This window comes from Castor canadensis, chromosome 15 (genome assembly GCF_047511655.1).
Source record: "Castor canadensis chromosome 15, mCasCan1.hap1v2, whole genome shotgun sequence".
In the NCBI taxonomy this organism is placed as follows: Eukaryota; Metazoa; Chordata; class Mammalia; order Rodentia; family Castoridae; genus Castor; species Castor canadensis.
In genome coordinates this window covers 6,644,333-6,668,508 of record NC_133400.1, presented here as the reverse complement: position 1 = coordinate 6,668,508, position 24,176 = coordinate 6,644,333, and the positions used below count along the sequence as shown (strand labels likewise).

The window sequence follows — 24,176 nt, the reverse complement described above, 5'->3', positions numbered from 1 at the left end:
ATCACCCACTCATCCTTCTACTTTAAATATTTGAGGGGAGGGTAGAATTTCAGGGTGCCTCCCCACCTTCATTCTGTGCATTTCTAATTGCCAAACAGTACCCAGACCTAATCATGAAAAAAGGGTGCAGTTCTACAGGGAAGAAAACTATGCCTGTGGTTTGTTTACCTTATTTACCATGACAGGTGGAATGCCAGACTGATGAGAGAGCCTGGCATACCAAGTCTTGTTTTCTCAGTTCCAAAAACAGAAAGACGATGATAGACTATTCGATTTGTCTGCCTTCTCTATTCCATTACACATACACAGGCCAGGGTACTTAGCTCAAAGCTCTGTGAGAGTTACAAAGCATGCTCCTTTCTCAACAAACCATAAGGCAGTCCATCTTCTCCTCCAAGCCTTCTTGTTATGCTATGGGTGGATGTAGACTATGACCGGGAAGTTCTGTAGGAAAAGCCATTCTGGGTTTGTTGATTGCTTTGATTGAGCCATGGCAGTTACTGAGTTTTCAAAGACCTAAGTGTCAAGTGCATAGCAGGCCCTCAAACATTTGCTGAGCCCCTAACCATTTCCACCAAAGGTTTCTGTAATATGATTCCAGTTCAGGAACAAGCTGGATATATGCTTGGGCAAATCAACTCATGAAAAATCTGAATATATTTATGCTACATCTATAGAATTTGTCCACATTCATTTTCTCAGGACCAAAGTTACTGGCATTGGGCTCATTCCTTTAAAAAGGCTACTGGTCCAGGTTAAGTCAAAACACCTTGGATCCTTTCTAAAGCTGTTTAAAGATTGTTTGGGTAGTTTTTAAATGATCAGATGTTTTTCCTGTTGCAAATCAGGACATGCAGACTGAAAAGCCATCACCCTCCTCCTCATCATCCAACAGTGATGAGATATAGAGCCTCAATTCTTCAGCTCCCCTCTGGAAGTTTAGACTCAAGAGGTCATGTACAGAATCAGGGTCACAGCAAGGAAGCAAAGTGTCCTTTGAGGTTGAGCCCCAGCAGGGAAGCAGGGCATTTTCTTGGACACAAGGAGAGATGTGGGAGCACTATGTCCTGCAGGCTGGGGATGACCAAGGCTTCCTTCTTCCTGGTAATTAGAACAGGCTTTCTGGAGGGGTGAGGCATCTGGAGCTGCCTGATTGGCTGGAGGGAGCACCTGCAAGGGGTTGCTTATTTGCAGGTGAAGGTGAAGTTCAGAACAAGGACTGGAGGTGGATGTGGGTTGACTGAACAAAGCAGGTGTGGAGTGAATTTCCTAAGAAAGAGCTATGGAAAGAGTGGGAGATGTAGGAGCTTTTTGCTCTCTGATTATAAACCATGTTCACTGCAGAGCACCCAACTAAGTTAAAGATATGAGAAAGACACAGTCCTACCACCCAGGGAAAGCCACTGGTATCATCTGATGTGTTTTTCTACCATTTTTTGTGCACATAGTCTACATATTAGTGATCAGTTTATAAACGACGCACCAGTTTATAACCCACCGTTTTTTCACTGAACATAGGATACAAGCATTTTCCCAGGTCAGTAAATTCTTTTAATGGTACATATTATTCCGTTTGGAGCATGGCAGGATGTATACTGTCCTACTGTTGGACATTTGTTTCCAATTTTTGACTATTATAAATAATGCCCTGATGAGTCACTTTGTGCATGAAATTCTAGAGTTCATCCCCTATGCAAGTGATTATTTTCTTTGGCTAGATTCCCAACTTGAGATTTCTAAGCTAAAGAGTAGAAGAACAAGATTTGGGGTATTTTATTGAAAGGCCATAGGTTTTGGCTTGATGCATGGGACTGAAACTGAGGAGGCATTCTTGGATGTTAGAGGCTCAGATGGTCAAAATGGCTGTAGGGCTGACAAAACATGTCTCAGGAAACAGAAAAAAATGGGTATGTGGTAATATAACTTTAGGCCAAATCTTCCTTCTTCTGTTTCCCTTTTCTTGTCCTCATAGCCTTTTATTCCCTACAGCTATGTGTTCTTTTTCAGGCTTACATTCACACTTTCTTTCATGTAGAGAGAACTAAGGGTATGCTGGGGAAAAAAAATAACCCAGTATCTCCACTGTCCTCAGGGCACCCTATAACAAAGTGAACAGGCTACACAATATGTGGAAGGGTAGGGAGGGAGCACTCCAGAGGCGCCCTGTGCTGCCTGGAGAGTCAACCAGTAGGGAGGGATGGTAGCAGGTGGCTAGGTGAAATGGGCTTTCCAGATAAAGAAAGGGGAAGGAGTGTAGGCCTAGAGTCAGGGGAGAGCATGGTAAACACTGAAGACCCAACTGTAGGGCAGATGGTGGGCCTTAGCAAAAGGCTCTTTCAGGCAGACCCCCAAAGGATCTTCCCTCAGGTAAGAAATGGAATTGGCAACTTCAAGGACAATCAAGGGCTAACAGTGATTTTTTTTTTTAATAATAGCTTTGGGGAGACCTAATTCACATATCAAAAATTTCACTTACTTACAATTCAATGATTTTCATGAATTGAGAGTTGTACTACTTCTGCCACTACCTAATTTTGGAATATTTATATCAAAAGAAACTCTGTACCTAATAGTACCACTCCCCACTCCACACACCCCTGTTTAACTGGTGTATTTATCTTTTTTATTGTGGAGTTGTGAGAGTTATTCACATATTGTGGATATAAGTCCCTTATCAAGGACATGATTTTCAAGTATTTTCTCCCATTCTGTAAGTAGGTTTGTCACTTTCTTGATGGCCCCCTCTGAAGTACAAAAGCTTTTTAATTTGAATGAAATGCAGTTCATCTAATTTTTATCATGTGTGTTTTGGTGTTATATTTAAGGAAACCCATGGTCACAAAGAATCACCTCTATGTTTTCTTCTAAGAATTTTAAAGTTTGGCAGTTAGGTCTATGTTCCATTTTGAGTTAATTTTTGCAAATTAGTATGAGGAAGAAGGGTACTACTTCCTTCATTAGCATATAGATATCCAGTTGTCCCAGCATAAAAGTCACCTTTGGGACTGATAAATCTTCTAGATAGAAAAGGGATATATGGTTCCTTTTCTTCATCCATCAAGAAGCAGTTGAAGGGCAGCTTGTCCCAGCAAGACCTTGGTTCATGACCAGAAATCCAAGATGGAAGCCACTATCAGTGGAGGCTCCTACAGCTCTTCCTGGAATGGACTTTCTGTAAGTGACTTCCTGTCTTCATCACTGGATCCTGGGGACAGTCAGTTATGTTCAGCGTATTTGTGCTTATTTCAGTCATACATCCTGCTAGGATTTACCAGTGTTTCCTCTGTGGAACTACGTCCACAGTATTCCAGGAAGTGTAAGGGTAATAATAGAGGTACCTGTAGCTCCAACACCCTTCCAGAAAGTGCGAGAGCTTTTGGGTGGCCTTGGGACTGGTGAAAGGCATGGGATGCCTGAAGGTCACCTTGGCATTTTGATTTTGTCTTCAGTCTGACATTTGGTTTAGGCAAACAAAAGGCCCCAGCCTAGTTGAGGGCTCTTTACCTTGCCTTTGGAATTCCTGTGGGAGGGACAGTGATGTCCACATTGTTTGTGCATCCATAGGTGAGGGCAGGTACTGAGTTTTCTTATTACAATAACAACAATAAGAAGAGCTAATGTACACTGACAAGTCACATGGTGCCAAACACCAGGCTGAAGCACTTCACAGGAGCAAGAGTTTCCTGTTCCTGCTGGAACAAGTGATCATAAACTTGGTAATGTCTTAAATCAGCTCCAGTTGATTCTCTTACAGCCTTAAAATAACACAAGTGGATTCTCTTACAGTACTGGAGGTCAGAAGTCCAAAATGAGTCCTAGGAATATACAAACCAGGGTGCTTGCTGGACTATTTCCTTGTGGAGGCTCTGGGGAAGAATCTGTTTCCTTGATTTCTCCAGCTTCCTCATTCCTTGGCTGTGTGCCCTCATCACTTCAACCCCTCTACTCCTGTTCCCTCCTCCCACCATTTTCTTCCCTTTTGGGTCAAATCCTCTTCTGCCTCCCTCTTAGAAGGCACTTGTGGTCCCTCAGGCCACCTGGATTATGCAGTACATGCTCCTCACCTCTAGACCCTTAACTTGATCACATCTGCAAGTCCCTTTTGCCATGTTAGGTCATATTCATAGGTTGTAGTGATTAGGACATAGATACCTTTGGGGCTATTATTCAGGTGACCACAAATATTCAGATGACCACTAACTCTGAATGCTGGGTTTGATATGAAATGCTCTGAGTATTTATATGTTTTCTTCACTAGAATGTAAGTTTCATGGGCAAAGATTTTTCCTCACTGTGTCTCAGATATATCCTAGGGGCTTAGACCAGGGCCTGGCACATAGTACTTACTCAAAAAAAGTGTGTTGAGTGAACATATGAACTGAATGACCTGCCCAAGCCTCTCTCTTCTGTGAGCCTCAATCTGCCATGGCCAGTCTTGGCCTTATGACCATGAAGGCCTTGCTTGTTGTGGAGCCGAGCAATTTAAGGTAACCTGTGAACCACCCCATTCCCTGATCTCCACCCCCTCCCACTGGCAGACTTGATCTCAATTCTCACCTCCACCGAGACTTGCACAAATCTCAGAGGGAACGGGTGGTTTGGCTTTGACTATTTATTGAAGGCTAAACTTTTTAGAAAGAAAATGATTGCAGAGGTGATGGTACAGTGTCCCTGGCTGAGGTTGCTGGGGTTTGTTATGTTGGGTTGCACTGTTTCTGCTGTCTGCCTGGAGGGTGTGAGTTTGGGGTTCCACAATTGGTTAGGCTCAGGATGTTCAGTGTAGAAGGGTCTTGAGCACTTGTGAGACATGCTGGAGGGGCTGCTGGGTCCCCGTGGCTTCTGAAACTGCACGGGACTTTCTGTGTGTGGGGATGTTCTCAAGAAGTACAGGACCCATGGTGCTTTCAGAGTCTTTCCAGGGAACTCGTGAGGCACTTCTGTCCCAGCATGGCTTGGAAGACTGTGTGCTTTTGTGACACATGGTTGAAATTCAGTTGGTCCACAGTTTGGAAAGGAAAGGAAGTGGCTTGAAAGGTGTGTCCTCTTGTCCCTGTCCCTGCCCTGAGCTGAAGGAGGCACTGGTGCAGATCTCAAGTTGACCAGTCTCGATTTGGGCAAGGCCCCAGGCACTACTGCTTGAGGCTTCAGTTTTCCTCACAGCTGAAACTTGGATAGCTGTAGCTTCTTTGATTTGGGTATTATAACAAAGTACAAAATGATACAGAATTACAAAGTATTCCTGATAAAGGGAACATACACCCTTTTTTTTTTTTTTGCTGTGTAGGAACAGACTGTCTTGTTACTTGCTCCATCCATTCACCAACATCCCATAAACATTCATTTCCTCGTAGTAAGTACAAAAGCTACCATGCGTGTGACAAAAGCTTTATGTAAAACACTAATCCTCACAAAACAAGATCATGAATAAACTGAGATCCAGAAAGCTCAAGTTACTGATAAAGTCACACGGCGCTAAGTGGTAGAGAAAACTTGAACTGAAAACCCAATTCTGTGTCTCCAATGACAGTGTTTGCCAGTATCTCCCATCCAAACATCCCAATGGCAGAGAAGAGGGCCACAGAGGATACAGACACAGAGAGGGTCTACTATAAAATGTCTGTGCATATTCAGCATACTCCATACCATCTCATGCTTAGTTTTTTCATTTTTCTTTATTTTCATTACAATGTATTATTTATACAATGGGGTTTCATTGTGGTATTTCCATACATGCATATAATGTACTTTGATCAAATTCATCCCCTTTATTACTTTTTTTTTATCCCCCCCATGCTTGTTTTAATATCAAAGAATTCCCCACTGATCTTTAAGTATAAGTTATACTTTAGGAAGGGAGGTACCCAGTATGGCTTTCTGCCCTGCACCCCGTTTTATTCAAATCAGTTGTTTGTCATTTGCGTCTTGCCTTCTGAGTTGGTTTAGAGACTCCTGGAAACAAGATTTGAATCTGATTCCTTGTTTCTCCCTCCCAAGGCCAAACCCAGTGCCCAGTACAAAACAAGTCCAGATAATGAACTTGGCAATGACTTGTTCAATTCCTGCCTACCCAAGTCAGGTGCCATGAGAGATTCAGATGGGTACATGTGGTCTCTGCTCTCCAGAAATTTACAAAGGAGCAGGAGAGGCCAAACTTCCAGAATCTTCTCAAACAGGATTGTCCCAAAATTTCTGGCACACCATTGAAAAGCTTCCAACTAAAAAAATGGCAGGTCATTAGACACCCAACAAAAAGCTTCATTAAATAGGACAAATTTTGTGAAAAGTGACAACCTGTTCCTCTGGAAAGGCAATACTGTCAATTAGAGAGCACGCCTTGGAGCCACCAAGTGCAAATTATTGATGTTGAAACTGCCATTTCCCAAGAGGGAAAAGTTGAAAACAGTCCCCTGCCTAGATGCTATCTGTCATGCCAGGTCTCGGTCTTTGATTAATTGGACTTCAAGGGTCACGTTTAGAACTTTGGCAGCTCCAGTAAAGCCATGCTTTTCTTGGACACACTTGAGTCGGTTCTGCATCTCTCAGATTCAATTCCATTCATCAAATATTTACTAAGCTGACTGTGTAGGTGCCAGGAATACATAGGGAGGTGATGACAATGGTGATGGGTCACAACTTTGCAAAGAAGCAAGGACTCAAAATCTTGACTATTCCACTAATTAGCAGAGATATTAGCAAGAGACAGTCTTCACTTTTCTGAGCCTGAGTCTTTTAGTCCATAACATAGAGAGCCTGATATTGACCTTGTAGGGGGTTGCAGGACCAGTCGGGAATGGCCCTGAGTAAGAACTCCACAAATGGAGCACTAGTGAAAGTGGTAATTCGAGAAAAATTAAGGAAATGATCTTCCTTCAAGAAATTGCCAGTCTGGTGAAAAGACTAATATTAACAGGTAAGTGTCATTAGTGATGATGGGTAAAACTGTGTTTGTTTTTTTGCTGGTACTGGGGTTTGAACTCAGGGATTTGCACTTGTGAGGTAGTCACTCTACCACTTGAGCCATGACCCCAATACTTTTTTTGCTTTAGTTATTTTTCAAACAGGGTCTTGTGTTTATGCCAGAACCAGCCTGGACCAAGGTCCCTTCCCAGGTAGCTAGGATTACAGGTGTCTGACACTGTGCCCAGCTTTTTATTGGTGGAGCCTGGGGGTCTGATGAACTTTGTGCCCAGGTTGGCCTCAAACCACGATCCTCCTGATCTCTGCCTCCTAAGTAGCTAGGATTACAGGCATGAGCCACCTCGCCAAGTCATAACTGTGTTTTTTTTTAAGGCTACCATTTACTGAACACTTATCACATACTAGACACTGTGCTGAGTAATTGTACCTGGATAATTCAATCCATTGTGCACAAAGCCGTATGTAGCAGGGACTGAGGTTCTTCCCACCAAGGAGGGAAGTTTATGTAACGTGTCCAGGGTCAGAGAACTGGAAGGGACAGAACCTGGTAATCTGACTCCAGAGGTAGAGCTGGAGGCACAAATGATGAGATAGAAAGGAGTGGAGTGGGAGGGGCTTCTCAGATGTGATTGATGCTGGAGAGGTAAATGGGAAGTGTTTAGGTGCCAAAGCTGTGGGAGAAGGAGGGCAGAGCAGGTGCCTGGGACTCGGGGGGGCAGGAGGTGGGGTGGGGGGGTCAGTGTAGGTTTGTGATAAAGGATGGCAGGGGGTCTAGATGACAGGGAAAGGGAGAGGAGCCCAGGAAGTGGAACACCTCAAAGGCCACACACAGTGACTTGGACTTTTACCTGGAGAAAATGGGACCCCGCAAAGGATGTTAAGACAGGATCACTGATGTGTGGGGACTGTAATCTGCCTACCCGAGTACAGAGAGGAAATTAATCTGGACAGTATATCTGAACAAACATCTTTTCCAGCTAAATTACTACTTACTAGATGGTGTTAATCTACGAGTCCAGCTCCTTCCCCAGCAGCCAATTAGTTCCTTAAATCAAATGCTGCCCCTAATTGCTGTGGTCTCCCACAAGGGCCTGGCATCTCACAGGTGCTTAAGATTTTGTTCAGTGAATAAGTGATGAGAATGAATTTCACATTTAGATCTTGAGTCTCTGAAGAATTGAATTTTTGACCTGGATTTAGGAAAATGCATACATCTGAGGTGGGTCACAGACGTAAGAGTGAAAGGGGAAATGGAGAAGCTTCTAGAGTAAAGTACAAGAGGACGTCATGGTGACAAGGATTTCTTAAACAATGTGAGAGCACCAGCCACCAAGGGCAAGGTTGATAAACTGAGCATCATTACAATTAATTTGGTGTCCATCAAAGACATCACTTAGAGAGCAGAAAGGCAAGTCACAGACTAGAAGAAGAAACCTGTCTTTATAATATATATATATATATATATGATATATTTACACACACACACACACACACACACACACACACACATATATAATACAGAACTCCTAAAAAAATTAAAAAGAATAAAAAGGCTGACATAAGGAGGATCACAGTTCAAGGCCGGCCTGGCCAAAAAGTTTACAAGACCCCATCTCATCTCAACGGGGAAAAAGCTGGATGTGGTGGCACACATCTGCCATCCCAGTGATGATATGAAGCATAAAATAGGAGAGGTGCAGTCAAGGCTGGCTTGGGCACAAAACAAGACCCTATCTCCAAAATAAGCAGAGCAAAACAGGCTGGAGGAGTGGGTCAAGTGGTAGAGCACCTGCCTAGCAAGCAGAAAGCTCTGAGTTCAAATCCCAGTAGCATGCCACCCCCTAAAAAAAGAACTTGAATAGTCACCTAACAACAGTGACAGTAACAAATCGCCATCTGGTTAAAAGGTGCATGTGGCACACTTTGGGGAAAATACAAGTTCTGGCATTGAGCCTAGCTTGAAAGAAGTTGTTACATTCTACAGTTTGCAATTATCATTTCAGGTCCTTTGAATCACTCTCCATAATTCAGCTTCCTCCAAGTTGGCAGTGTTAGTTTAGGCACCGGGAAATAGAAAGGTACAGCAAGCAATTCACTCACTCACTCATTCAGTCAGTCAGTAAATATTTATTGAACACATACCATACTCTAGGCATTGTTTTAGGGTCTACTGACTCAGTATAAATAAGTCCTGTGAAGCTTCATGAAGATCAGGAGATATACAATCCACAAGCAACTGTACATAATTTTAGGTAGTAACTAAATGAATGAAGAAAAATGAAGCAGGTTAAGGTGGGGGGGCAAGCAAAGGCCTTGCTGAGCAGTTGATATCTGAGCTCTAATTTAAATAGAATGAAAGAGCAAGGTAGGGGGATATGAATAAACTTCCAGGCTGAGACATTAGACAGTGCAAAGGCCCTGAGGGAGGGAATACACTAGGGCTGTTCAAGGAAGAAAGCCAGTTTGGTTGGTGCACACTGAGAGGGGGATATGGTAGGAAGAGAGGTCGAAGAGGAACTAGGTCAGAGCACACAGGGCTGTGCAGGCCATGGAAAGGACTTTAGAGGTTTCCTTCCTTCTTCCCTCCTTCCTGCATTTTTTCTAAGTTTGATGGAAATCCATTGGAGAGTTCTGAACTGGGAAGTGGTTTGATCTGCCTGCCTTCTGGGGAGAAAGAATTCATAAGGGGACAAAGGAAAGACAGGAGGGTTGGAATGATGGCCTGATCACGTGGTATTGGTGAAGCCTGAAGTGGCTGGGTCCAGAGACAGTCTGCCTGAGAGTGGCTGATGAGTTGGAGGAAGGGTCTGAGAGAGATTCCTGCTGGCAGAGTGGCTCAAGTGGCAGAGTGCCTACCTAGCAAGCATGAGTTCAAACCCCAGTAATGCCAGAAAAAAAAATAAAATGGAATTCCTGCCCTGTGGGTAAATGAGTGCTGCTGGCACATTAAGTTCCAGACATCTCTTAGATACCCAATTGGAGACTTCGAGTAGGCTGTTGTGGAGAATTATGGAACCATCACCTGAAGTCACCCCTTATGGGTAGAAAAGTCTCCATCCACCCACCTCTTAGTATTTATTCACTCAGCAAACTTTTACCGAGCGCCTACTGAGTGTGTTAGGCACTGTGCCGGCTCTGTGGTGGGTGGGGATAGAGAAGTCCCTTCTTCATGGAGTTTCATTACAATTTAATTAGTTCTCTGGTTTCTGAGACACTTCTCTGAGTACCATGAAATACATTGAATCAACTCTCAAGTGTTATAAATACTGAGATGTTCTCTGACTCAGCAATTTGGAAGAGCATAGATTTTTTGGAAAGGAGCTATATATAGATTTGGCCAAATGACAGATTTACCCAATAAAATGTCTGCAGATTACCTTAAAATGAATCAGAGACTGTCTCAACCAAATGAATGTTTATGAAGAGTCAACTTGGTGTAATGGAAAAGCTTACAAGGCTGGAAGGCAGAAGTCCTGGGCCTTGGTCCCTTCTGCCCTCATGAGGTCACATGCATGACCTTCACCGAGCCCTCTGAAGAGAGAGGTACTCTCTCTGTACTTCAGGTTTCTCTTCAATAAAGTGAATCCATGGGATTCCGTGTTCTCTAGAGTTTTCCAACTACTAATTTCTTGCTTTGCATTACAGTACCTATTGTACTGGATTTTTCAACAATAAAAGCCCATATTTCCAAGGGCTCATTTTTCAAAGCAAAAGAAAGCTATTTTATTGCAAATGGAAACTGCTTTCTTGTTTTTCTTCCCTTCCCACTCCCACAACAATTGTAAAAATAAAAAATGGGCTGGGGGTGTGGCTCAAGTGGTAGAGTGCTTGTCCTAGCAAACGTGAGGCCCAGGGTTCAATCCCCAGTACCGTTAAAAAAAAAAAATCACTGCACAAAATACAACTAGAGCAAAGTGTAGAGAGCTGTGTCTGCACTCACCATCACTGCATCTGCAGCACGGACCAGATAGCGGGTGCTTGAAACAAATTGTTGAATGAATGATTACTATTAATATCTTACAAACATTTTGTTTGGGGGAGGGGTTTAGACCAAAAAAAAAAAAAAATCCTTTCTCTGGGGGCTGTTGAGCTTGGAAATCAGCAGAGCCTGGCGTCGTCCCCAGAGACTGAAACTGGCAGGGCAAAGTCGGATGGCTTTGATTACATGTTTCACAACAAGAGTTGATATCTGATACCTACGGAATGTCAGGAAACAATAACAGCATATGCACCATCCTGATGGTCATAAATAACACCAAGGGCGGTTCAGTTTGAGCAACATTGAGAAAGGCTGCACAACAGTTCTCTGCTCATCCGGGAGTGGCTCCTGCGGTGGTGGAGGGTGGTGGAAGGGAGGCGCTGCCTCCCAGGCCTTTCCTCCCACTCTTGGACCCTCCTCCTTCCCCACTGCACCAGGATCAGCATTCCTGGGGCACCTGAGGACCACTTAACAATTCTTCCTAGCAACCTAGCATCCTCTGGATTGCCAACTCCCTTTTCAGTAAAGTAAGAAAGTTTTCTATTACCTCTGAGAATAAATTAAAACTAGATCATGTCTCTAGACCCATGCTACTTTTTATCTCCCCAGTGGAATTATTAGCTAATGTTGGATAAGCAAAACATTCAACACTAGAAGTGAACTTTTAGAATCGCTTGAAAAGTTGTTAGATCTAGCACCATGGGGCCCTTACCCCACACAGCAATGACCTGGAGTGGAGGGCATGTGTTCTCCAGCTCCTGAAACACCCACTTGCCCTGTCATAGTTTGACATCCTACAACCCACTGTCTGCTTCTCATTCACCTGTTTGCTACTTCTGCCTAACTATGTAAAGCGTTTGAGGACATCCACTAAGCACCAGGCCCTGTGCAAGACCCTGGGAACCTGTGTGGATGCAATGCAGCTCCGATCCTGGTGGAGTTCACCCAGCAGAGGAACAGATTCATAAACCAGTGAGTTAAAGTTCAGCGTGGCAAGTGCAGCACAGAAAGCAAGCACGCAGGCATCACAGCAGAGGGAGTGTAGAGACCCTGGGACGCTGGTGGAAGGTTTTCGGAGGGTTATGATTGAGCCAGGTTTCAGAGGACAACTAAGAATTCACCATGCAGGTGGAGTGGTGGGGAATATTGGAAACAATGGGTGTGATATAAAAAGTGTCCTTATGCACAGGGGAGGCTCTCCTGCTAGCAGTTACCTTCCTCCTGATGACAGTGCCTGTGATCCTCTGCCCAGGTCACCCTATTCTTTTCTTCCATCAAAACAAGAGAAGGTACACCTCTACCCACGAGAGCCTGACTAATCCCTACTCACTTCCAGTTACTTCATAAGGCAACTCTCTGGTTCTGGGATAATTGGTTACCTGCCATGATTCTGTTATGGGAGCTCTTTGTTTTATTTTGTAATCTCTGACATTTGAAGAGTGGACCAGAGTTCCACGAAATTAATGAGTATTTGTTACATCCCTGTATCTCTACATGATACACAGTAGAGTTGTATAGTAGTCATATCTACCATTATGACCCCAATAATAGCCCAGTTGAGAAAAAAAAAGACACAAATTAAGAACAGAGAATACAACTCAGAAAACATTTATTAAGCACTTAAAAAAAAATCCTTCCATCCATCCAATTCTCAGTGAGCTCTACAATATGCCAAGCATTACGCTTGACACCTGGAAACTGTGCCAAGCTACAAACATACAAGTTGGCAGGTGACATGGACAAATAAGCTCATTACAATAAGTGTCCTGCCACAGCGATGTTCAAAATGCAGTAGCTGCAACACTGGGCCAATGTCATGGAGAAGACAACCTCACAAAACTTTGTGTTTGTTTTTGTTCCTTACTTTTCATTTTTTTTTTTTTTTAGCATAGCCAAAAACTACAACAAATCTCTGTGTCCCATCACCTGGCCACTTTGACCGCTCAGCACGCCACCTACTTTCCCCAATCCTTTGTTTTGATGCAAATCCTAGACACTTGGATCATTGCATGTATAAATACTGAGCTGTGTTTGAAGAACTAGAAATATGTGAAACTTCCACTAGTACCTTCCTTGCCCCTACCTAGTCTTCTGCCCTGAAAGTAATTTTACACTCTAATTCCTGCTGCTGACTCCAAAGCCTTGGGACTTTATTGGAGCCTTTCGGTTGGCTGAAGACGACACAGCCGATGCGGTGAAAACTCCACCCTGCGTTGTCCGGCTTGCTGACCAGAGTCTTCAGATCCTTGGGCCTCATAAAATTCCTTTTTGGAGGCTTGTTGAGTACCTAATGTTTGCTTTTAACAGCCTCTAGGGAAACAGTATGAAGCTTAACCTGCACGTTGAGCCCACCCAAGTTGCTTCCTGTCACAGCCTTTATCTTCCTGGGTCACGAATTGACATCCCTGCAGTTAAGCAACCCAGAACACTGATCTTGACTCTCTCTCCCTCATAATTCTATGTGGATTTAAAGCAATCCACTATTACCGATTTCCATCATCGCCCTCTTATCCAGGCCACTCCTCACCACCCCCACCCCTCTCTCCTCTCGGCAGCTTAGTGATCTGTATAGAACACTAAAACCCCTCTGCTTAAAACTCTTCCATGGGTCTTAACAACTACAGGAGCGGGACCAGCCTCCTCACCACGGCTAAGGAGACCCTGCAAATTTTAAAGGGTCCCGCATATTTCTCCAGGTTCATCTGCTACAGCTCCTTCCTAGTCCGAAAACAAAGCGACTTTTTTCAGGGTCCGTTTTCTCACCTGGGACGTTCCTTTTCCCCTGTAAACGAGAGCTACACCTACTTACGGAGCCCTTGAGTTCGCAACATAAACAAGTCCTCGTTTTCATTTTGTGGATGGAGAAATTGGGGGTGGGCACCTTACCCCTGGCCACACTGCTAGGACGTGGGAGAACTGAGACTCGCATTCAAACTCATGGTTCCGGGTGCCGTGGGCTGACCCCAGAGCCGCGTTCTCGCGTAAACATTCCGCTGCGGCAGCCGTCACGGTCACTGGGTCTGCTCGGGGCTCAGACCCGCCGCCGGCAAAGGAAGGAGGCTTCTGATTGGCTGCCTCCGGCGACTGGAGCACGAGGGCGGGGAAGGAGGCACGAGGGCGTCTCAGAGAAATGACGCAACGCCGCGGCTCCTTAAAGGCGCCGGCTTCGCGCGCCCATGGCGCAGGCGCGTTTCGGGGGCTCCAGCTTCAGCAGCGAGCGCTGAGAGCCGAGCCAGGCGGGCGCGCGCACGCGCGCGCGGGGTGTCCAGACGGGGCGCGCGCCAGACGCGGGCTGCTTGAGGGGTTGGGTCTGGCGGTCTGGGAAGCCGGACCCGGCGGCTGAGGAGCCGGCGCCGCGATGGCCGAGGGCAGCGCCGTATCCGACCCTCAGCACGCCGCGCGCCTGCTGCGAGCGCTCAGCTCTTTCCGCGAGGAGTCCCGCTTCTGCGACGCGCACCTGGTCCTCGACGGGGAGGAGATCCCGGTGCAGAAAAACATCCTAGCGGCGGCCAGCCCGTACATCAGGTGAGGAGGGGGCCGAGGCGGGCGGGGCGGCTGGGCGTGTCCCCAAAGCCCCGGGTCTCCGACCCCTAGCCCCTGGGGTCCCCGTCGTCACCACCCACCGCGGTGTTCCTCCCGGCAGACTCACTGGGTTGGGCCCCGCTTGGCCGCCGTCTCCCACGACAGCTCCTGTGGCTTCGGCCACCCGGGCCTGCGCCCGTCATGGGCCCCCCTCGCCGGCCGGAGCTGTCCCCGGATGGCGACCCCTCCGCGCTCTCCCCCGGAATTCCCATCCCACGGCTGCTACTCGGGCCTCGGAATCCTCCGTCCGCCCCCCGCCAGATGCCGTGCGGGCCTCGCGGGAACCCGCACCCGCACGCAAGGCGGGGCGGCGCCGGGAAGAGCCGCTCCTTCGCCCGGCCCTGCCCGGCTCCCGGCTGAAGTTTGCCGGCCGTTGGTCTCCGAGCCGAGCGCAGCGGGCTGGGTCGGGCCGGGCGCCGGAGGCCGGCCGGGGAGCGCCCCTCCCCGCGGAGAAGCCAAACAAACACCTCCCGGGGTGTGGTGTGGGCGGAAGGAAAGCCCTGTGGGATCCTCACCTTGGGACTGATAACCCGACCCCCCAAGGCCGTAGTCCTCCTTGTCAGATGTGACTTTGCCACTCCGTGGTGAAAACTCTGGTTAAAAGAAAAAAAGAAATGTGTGTTACAGACACACGCTAAGGTGTTGCGAATGTTTGATTCTCAGGATACAGTTACAACCTGAGGACCAAGATTTTAGCTACTAAGAGGGCATTTTAAAACTAAACTGAAACAAAGCTGAACCTGATTTGCCAGCTCAACTAACCAGGTTAATTAAAAGGTTGATAAGACAGTGCTTATACAAGCGTATCAGATCTTGCAGAAGGCTGCTTTTCTTTTAGCAACTTTCCTACAAACTGGGTTGCTGTTTTAATGAAAGACGGGAAAATGCTAAAAGTTGGAGAAAGTGCCCAGTAAGCTGGCTAAATATAGACTAATGGTAGAGAATGTCACTAGAATTGACAGGTCAGAAAAAAAACAAGATGATGTGTCTTGTATTCTCAGTGCTTTATCCAAGCAGAGCTCAGCACGTAAACTCTGCAAATGGAACGTTAGTGCTCACTCAGAAGCAGTTCAAGGAGTCTTGAAACTTCTAGCCCTGGCTTGTAACCACATTTTGCACCCTTCTTTTGTGGATTGAAGGGAGTGAGGGGACTCCGTTAATATGGAATTTGTGCCCTCAATGTGACAGACAGGTCATAGCTGCAGTTCAGAGGTTAGGACAATCTGTATCAAATTGGGTCTGCTGATCAGGGCCCTCCCTGTATCCACAGTAGGACCTGTTTGGGGAAATGCTGAGGAAAACCACTTTGGGTGCATTATTGGTAGTTTAAATGACATGTAGTTGGCTTGGAAGAAATGAGCTATAAATTACAGAACACATGCTCTCTATCCCCATTCCTTTTTCTCTGTGACATTTACTACTACAATATACCCTGTATTTTACTCCTTTACTTTGTGGATCCTTCCCAACCACAGTGAGGCCAGGAATTTTTCTTTTATTCCTTGCTGGGCCCTTCACACTCAGAAAGAATGGTGCCTAGTGGCTTAGTAAATGTGTTGAATGAATAACTGTCTGCCTCTCTACCATACCACATTGGCCATTAGAGGGCTTGGCTGCCTTATTTTCTTTGTTAGCCACACAATTACGTCTGACCCAGAAGAGCACTAGACTCAGTTTGGAGACCTGCTCTCAAGTTTTATTCTTACTAGCTATGAGTTAGTGGGAGATGACTTAGTCTTGGCCTCAGTTCACTAATCTGATACACAAGGGATAATGTGTGCTGGTTGGGAAAGCTCTGTGATCCAGTTCTGATATCTTAGTAGGAAAGTGGGAGCTCTATGGGTATTAGTGACTTGCATTATGAGGTTACTGTACTTAATGGTTAAACTGGGATTAGACTCAAGTTCAGGGTGCTTAGTCTTCTACTCTGTAACTGTACCAAGTTGCAGCATTACTTTAACTGCTCTTTGGGTAAATCTACCACTTAATGGCTATAGTATGTTTTAATTTAAATGCTTATTGAATATTGGAATTCTCAGAGTACAGTTACACTATGTTTAGTAATTTTTAATACCAATAATATTGGACTTTTTAATATTTCTTGTTGGAATGGAACTGTAGAGAATACACTGAAGCAAAATGGAATTTGTACATTCTAAAACTTAGCATTTTTTATCTTTCCCTTTTGAAGCATAAGCATTTAGGTATGACATCATTAATAGATGAATTGGATGTTTCATAGTTTGGTAATCTGGAGTTTTAAAAAAAATCTGAGTTATGTTTAGTGCCTTTACTTAGCCTAATAGTAGAACTGTCACAGGAGGTCTGAAGTTGTGTGGCTTAGAAGCCAAGTAGATACACTTCCTTTTATGATCAACAAAGGGAGCTAATCCCACCATGCCACACTAGGAATCAAAGCATCTCATTTGGCCTACTTTTAAAGCCTTTTAACCCAACTTATTGGCTAAATCTTTTCCTGTGCTTCTGGTCTAGCATTTGTTTTTCATCCTGGTAGTCTTAGCCGTATTGAAGGACTTTAAGGAGAAGAGGAAGAAGCCAGGAATCTCAGCTTCAGCAACACAACCCTCATGACAAACTGCGAGAGGTCTGCAGCTCATGATGTGCAGTACGTGTGTCACTCAAGCGCTCCAGGATGCAGGCAGGACCTCCCATGGTCTAACATACAGCCCTATGAGTGAGATGCTACTTTCCCAACATGCCCTTTTCCCAGCTTTCCCTCAGTCCCATCCCTGTATGCATTTTTCCTCTAGCTTATTAGGAACACTAAAACTAAACATAGCCAAGGAGCTTTGAGATGACAAGACTGAATTCATAGATCTATGACCTCAGACTTTCCTTTCTCAGCAACTCTGAGTCCTTCTGGGAAAGGCTCCCTGAGCTTAGAGGAAAATTCCCTTTCTTTGGAATATAACGAGGTTTGCTGTGCTTTGTGTGTGAGGCTCTCTGACACTGGCCGGATCCCATAGAGCTGATATCGATAATGAGCCTTCTCCCCTGAGCTCTGGTTCTTGAGGAGTAATGCATGGGAAAAGGATTTAAAAGTGCATTTCTCTGCACTTTAGCAGTGACACTACAGTGGCTCAGCAAAGGTTCCTAGTCCCGAATTTACTTTGTAGAATTTAAGCTTTCCTAAGGACCTATGGTGATATTAGTTTGTTTAGCTTTCAGTCCTGAAGGGTGAAGTTCCCCCAAGATTTTTGGATCCTTTGATGAGTCAGCTAACAACAGAAATGCCTTTTTTCCCCCTTTCTTTTTTGAGAGAAAGCTGGTGTGGTAAGAGTAGAGTGAGTCATTGGGCCTCCATCTCAGCCTAGAATAACTTTTCTGGGGCCTCATTTTCCTATCTGCAAAGTGAGATTGGTTTTGCTTCAAGTGGAGAAAATTTTCTTTAAGTCTAAACTGTGTGTGGCTCTGTGCTGCTTTTGTTTTGATTTGTAAGGCAGTCTCTGTTTTTGCGGCTTTAAGGTTTCATTATACATTGAGGTTTACACATGTCCCTTCCCATGTCATGCAGGACTGTGGTGTTCTGCTGTATAAGTCCAGCCCCATAGCATTGTAGCAAGCATTTATTTCATGCTGTTGATCTGGGTATGTTCCAAGGCCCAATTATTGACGATTCTGTTTTGCCGTTTAAGTCTAAAATCTGACTCGTAAATGACGCTGATGAAATTACTGAAGGAAGCTAACATGGTCTCTGTTGGAGGTCCAAGTTTCGCTGTAATGTAGATGTTGTTATCCTTTTTATGATTATCTGAAATTGGTCCTGTAGTTTAATGTCACAGAGGCACTAAAGTCCATTTCTGTTGTCTACTATGTCGAGAGCATGCTATAAGTCTCCAGTTCTCTTGATTACTTTATATGAATAACTGAACAGCCTTCTAGATTCTTTGCCTCCTAGTTCTGCTGAAAATACACTGCAGAGGCAGCCACATCCACTAATGTCCCTGGGGGTAAGGAAAGTCACTGTGAGGCAAAGTGACGTCAGAGTAGTGCTCACTTAGTAGAGTTTTGCTTTCTTTATGATAGTTTCATAATTTTTTTCTTTGACTTGTGCTTTCAGGTGTACATATCTATAGCAGATCTATGTATCTTCCATATTCACAGCAACTCCTGAATGACTATCGTAAGGATTTTCAGTAGTGATTGTAGCCCGTTAAGTTTCTTAGTGCTTATGGATTCAGTTAGAAGCTCCAGGTTCAAAGTCTTTTTACTGAATCTCCAGCATTCTTAAAATCAAATTGACTATACCAGTCTCTTATTAAAAACTTGTGCAATGATGAGAAATAAGTTGAGCCTTTTATCGTTTAGTGGATCTAGGCCTTGTTTGTTTTTATCTACCTACTACATGGCTCTCCTAAAACTGCTTAGAAGATTAAATTTAAGGCCTGGATATGGTGGTACATACCTGTAATCCTAGCAGTTGGTAGGCTGAGGCAGGAGGATCTCAAGATCAAGGACAGCCTGGGCTACAAAGTGAGATCCTGTCAAAAAAAAAAAAAAAAAAAAGTAGATTAAATCAGTCCTGTCCTAAAGGTCTTACAGGCAAATGTTTTACTGATTTTCTTCCCCTCACTTCTCTCTCTCCCCTCCCCAAACTTATTTTATTAAACTCTGTTCTTACCTGAGTTTTTCAAAAGTAACATTAAGCTATGTTCAGTTTCAGATCAGAGAAGTATTTTGTCTGGACTTCTACATAAGCTAGGCACCTGTGAGTTGGAGCTCTCTTTACCCCAGCTTACTCCTTCCAGCTTTGAGATGGTTGTTTATTTCTGTAAGACAACATTGCCGCTGTTAGTAACAGTGAATGCTCTAATTCTAGAGAGGTTTGTGGAAGGTTTCAAATGATGGAAAAAATCAATAAAATTCTTGTTAGACTAGTCACTCTAACATAAAGGGAAGGGTGAAGTGCTTGGATGTATTGTAGAACTGTCCTGAGAATTGTTATTTTGAGTAATATTTAATAACAAAACTTAGCTCTAGTTAATACTACCTGTCCAATGAGTAAGACCTCACTCTTTTACATAAACCCTTGTTACCTTTATTACTCCTTATATTTTGTATTTTGCCCTATAAGTCCACTTTACCATTCTTAATTTTTACTTTACATTTTAGAGATTTAAGAAAAGTGCATTTTTGCATAGAAACTCTGCTTCCTTAGGATTTAGCATCCAGGTTACAAAAGCACCTATTCATTTAAAGTATCAATCAGTTCTTCTCATGGTATCAAAGTGGGACCTAAAATCTATTTGTAATCCATAGAGAAAGCATAATTAGGACAAATAAGGAGTCATTTGGCTTGTGAGTACCATGTGGAATGTCTTGTAGGGAGCAGCAGCACCCTTCTGAGGGATGCAAGGCTATCATTTTGTGTACTGAAGCTGTAATATAAATGAATAATTTGTAACTTAGAATTCTGGGTTAAGGGTGGAGATGGAAGGGTGTGGGGTGTGACAAGTGGCAGGCTCTGGTTGCAACCTTGAATTTGAGTGCTTCCCATGGGTTCTCTGCCTCCTAAGCCACAATAAACCCAAAACAAAAGGAAATCAAAGGCTCAGGTAAAGGTGGCAGCTCTGGATCTATGGAGAGGAAAGGTCAAGTATCCATCTAAATGCCCAGCCCTTGGCTGTTATTGACCTCTGTGCTTGGAAGAGTTCGATCATCTTTCAAATGCTTAGTGCCAAAGAGTGACTTAGCCATAGAATGACGGACTGGTGTTGGCTGCTCCCATTTCTTCACGGGAATAAGTGTGAATGCCCTAACTTCTCACAGAGTTATTATGGGAATAATACTAAAAGTAAATGTACACATTGAACATCCCTAATCTGAAAATCTGAAATGCTCCAAAATCCAAAACTTTTTGAGCAAGTATATGATGCCACAAGTGGAAAACTCCACACCTGACCTCATTTTATGGGTCACAGTCAACATGCAGACACACTAAAAATATTGTATAAAATTTCCTTCAGGCTATATGTATAAGGTATAAATGAAACATGAATTTTGTGTTTAGACTTGGGTCTTATTCCGTCCCCAAGATAATCTCAATATGTACATGAAACTATTTTAAAATCCAAACACTTCTGGTCCTGAACATTTTAGATAAGGGAAACTCAACCTATATAGCACTTTGTCACTTACTTTTGTAGTAAAGGAATTTGCTTTTTCCTCCTCTGTTCAAAGATGTTAGAATAATGGAGTACATGGGGAAAATAAGATATTGGCAAGATGAATAGTTTGTTACATGAAGCATATAGCCTTCAGGCAGTACAGGTTTGAGAGGCACCGTATACCCTAAGTCAAAGATAGGAAGACTGACTTTAAAAATCAGCTGTTGATGAATTCTATCAGACATTTAAAGAGGAACTAATACCAACCCTCCTTAAACTGTTCCACAAAATAGAAAGGGAAGGAACACTGCCGAACTCATTTTATGAAGCCAATATTACTCTCATCCCAAAACCAAACAAAGACACCTCCAAAAAGGAGAACTATAGACCAGCTTCCTTAATGAACATCGATGCAAAAATCCTCAATAAAATAATGGCAAACCGAATCCAACAACACATCAGAAAGATCATCTACCATGACCAAGTCGTCTTCATTTCAGGGATGCAGGGGTGGTTCAACATACGCAAATGTATAAATGTAATACAGCACATTAATAGAAGCAAAGACAAAAACCACTTGATCATCTCAATAGATGCAGAAAAAGCCTTTGACAAGATCATCACCACTTCATGATAAAAGCTCTAAGAAAACTAGGAATAGAAGGAATGTACTTCAACATTGTAAAGGCTATATATGACAAACCTACAGCCAACATCATACTTAACAGTGAAAAACTGAAACCATTTCCCCTAAACTCAGGAACGAGACAAGGGTGCCCACTATCCCCACTCCTACTTAACATAGTACTGGAATTCTTAGCCAGAGCAATTAGGCAAGAAGAAGAAATAAAAGGAATACAAATAGGTAAAGAAAGCCAAAATATCCCTATTTGCAGATGATATAATCCTATACCTTAAGAACCCAAAAAACTCCATCCCAAAACTCCTAGACACCATAAACAGCTATAGCAATGTGGCAGGATACAAAATCAACTTACAAAAATCATTAGCTTTTCTATACACCAGCAACAAACAAACTGGGAAGGAATATATGGAAACAATTCCATTTACAATAACATTTAAAAAAATACCTAGGAGTAAACTTAACAAAGGATGTGAATGACCTCTACAAGGAGAATTACAAACCCCTGAAGAAAGAGATTGAGGAAGACTACAGAAGATGGAAAAATCTCCCATGCTCATGGATTGATAGAATCAGCATAGTAAATGGCTCTACTACCAAAAGCAATCTACATGTTTAATGCAATTCCCATCAAAATCCCAATGACTTTCATTACAGAGATTGAAAAATCTACCCTAAAGTTCATTTGGAAACACAAGAGACAGTGAATAGCCAAGGCAATCCTCAGCAAAAAGAGCAATGCTGGAGATATCACAATACTCAACTTCAAACTATTTTACAAAGCAATAGCAATAAAAATAGCATGGTACTGGCACAAAAACAGACATGAAGACCAGTGGAACAGAATAGAAGACCGGATAGGAATCCACACAACTATACCCACCTTATTTTTTGACAAAGATGCCAAAAATACATGATGGAGAAAAGACAGCCTCTTCAACAAATGTTGCTGGGAAAAGTGGTTATCTATCTGCAAGAAACTGAAACTAGATCCATGTTTATCACCCTGTACTAGTATCAACTCAAAATGTATCAAGGACCTTAATATTAGACCCGAAACTCTGAAGTTACTACAGGAAAAAGCAGGGAATACTCTGGAAGTAATAGGTATAGGCAAGGACTTCCTCAATAGAACCCCAGCAGCTCAGCCACTAAGAGAAAGAAGACAAATGGGATTTCATAAAATTAAAAAGCTTCTGCACAACAAAAGAAATGGTCTCTAATCTGAAGATACCACCCACAGAGTGGGAGAAAATATTTGCCAGCTGTATATCAGACAAAGGACTGATAACCAGAATATACAGGGAACTTAAGAAACTAAACTGTCCCCAAATTAATGAACCAATAAAGAAATGGCCAACTGAATTAAACAGAACTTTCTCAAAAGAAGACATTCATATGGCCAAAAAACACATGAAAAAATGTTCACCATCTCTAGCCATAAAGGAAATGCAAATCAAAACCGCACTAAGATTCCACTTCAACCCTGTTAGAATACCCATCATCAAAAACAACACCAACAACAGGTGTTGGCAGAATGCGGGGAAAAAGGAACCCTCGTACACTGCTGGTGGGAATGCAAGGTAGTGCAACCACTCTGGAAAAAAATTTGGAGGCCTCTTAAAAATCTAAACATAGATCTGCCATATGATCCAGCAATCCCACTCCTGGGGATATACCCAAAGGAATGTGACACAGGTTACTCCAGAGGCACCTGCACACCCATATTTATTGCAGTGCTATTTCCAATAGCCAAGTTACGGAAACAACCAAGATCCCCCACTATTGACGAATGGATCAAGAAAATGTGGTATTTATACACAATGAAATTTTACTCAGCCATGAAGAAGAATGAAATCTTATCATTCACAAGTAAATGGATGGAACTGGAGAACATCATCCTGAGTGAGGTTAGCCAGGCTCAGAAGACCAAAAATCAAATGCTCTCCCTCATATGCGGACTTTAGAGCTAGGGCAAATACAGCAATGTGGTTGGACTTGGGTCACATGACAAGGGGAGAGCATATATGGGAGGTATGGGGATAGGTAGAAAACCCAAAACATGAAAGCGTTTGATAGCTCCACTCCAGAGGAACTAATTCAGAAACCTTAAAGCGGCAGAGGTCAACATGAGAAGGAGATCAGGAACCAGTGTAAACATCAGTTAGAGATGAATCAACTTGGGTTGTAACACATTTGTACATGGAAGCAATGCTAGGAATCTCTCTGTACAGCTATCCTTAACTCAGCTAGCAATGCTAGGAATCTCTGTACAGCTATCCTTAACTCAGCTAGCAATGCTAGGAATCTCTCTGTACAGCTATCCTTAACTCAGCTAGCAAAAACGCTTTGTCTTTCTTATTATTGCTTATGTCTTCTCTTCAACAAAATTAGAGATAAGGGCAGAACAGGTTCTGCCTGGAAGTGAGGGGGTAGGGGGAGACGGTGGGAGCAGAGGACAGGGGAGAGAAATGACCCAAACAATGTATGCACATGTGAATAAATGAATTTAAAAAATGTTAATCCCCTGATTTAAAAAAAAAATCAGCTGTTGAGTATGAAATCCTGCCAGGTAAAGTATCTTTTGTTTTCCTTTTTGAAGTTAGTGTGCTAATGGATATAGAAACTTAAGTGTATATTTTTTGCTTGTAGTTATTGTAATCCTCTCTACTGTAAATAATCTTTTTTTGGGGGGGGTAGGGATGGGGTTTGCAGTCGAGGCTTTATGCTTGCAAAGCAGGCACTGTACCCCTTGAGCTACACTTTCAGTCCAGTTTGCTCTGGTTATTTTGGAAATGAGGGTCTCTCAAACTATTTTCATGGGCTGGCCTCAAATCTTGATCTTCCTGATCTCAGCCTCCCTAGGTTTGCAGGCTTTAAAAACAATTTAAGCTGGGCACCAGTGGCTCACACCTGTAATCCTAGC

General features: G+C 43.5%; 1 protein-coding gene across 4 annotated transcripts in view; it reads left to right on the top strand.

The window, feature by feature from the left end:
* The first annotated feature begins 14,090 nt into the window (after positions 1 to 14,090).
* Positions 14,091 to 24,176, top strand: part of Gan (gigaxonin) — a 70,326-nt gene continuing 60,240 nt past the window's right edge. For 2 of the 4 annotated variants that reach the window (XM_074055587.1, XM_020179744.2), the window contains exon 1: positions 14,091 to 14,422. In XM_074055587.1, the coding sequence (XP_073911688.1) occupies positions 14,256 to 14,422 (167 nt within the window). In that variant the 5' untranslated portion in view covers positions 14,091 to 14,255. The remainder of the gene's footprint in view (positions 14,423 to 24,176) is intronic. The other 2 variants (XM_074055588.1, XM_074055589.1) reach the window with 2 other exon arrangements.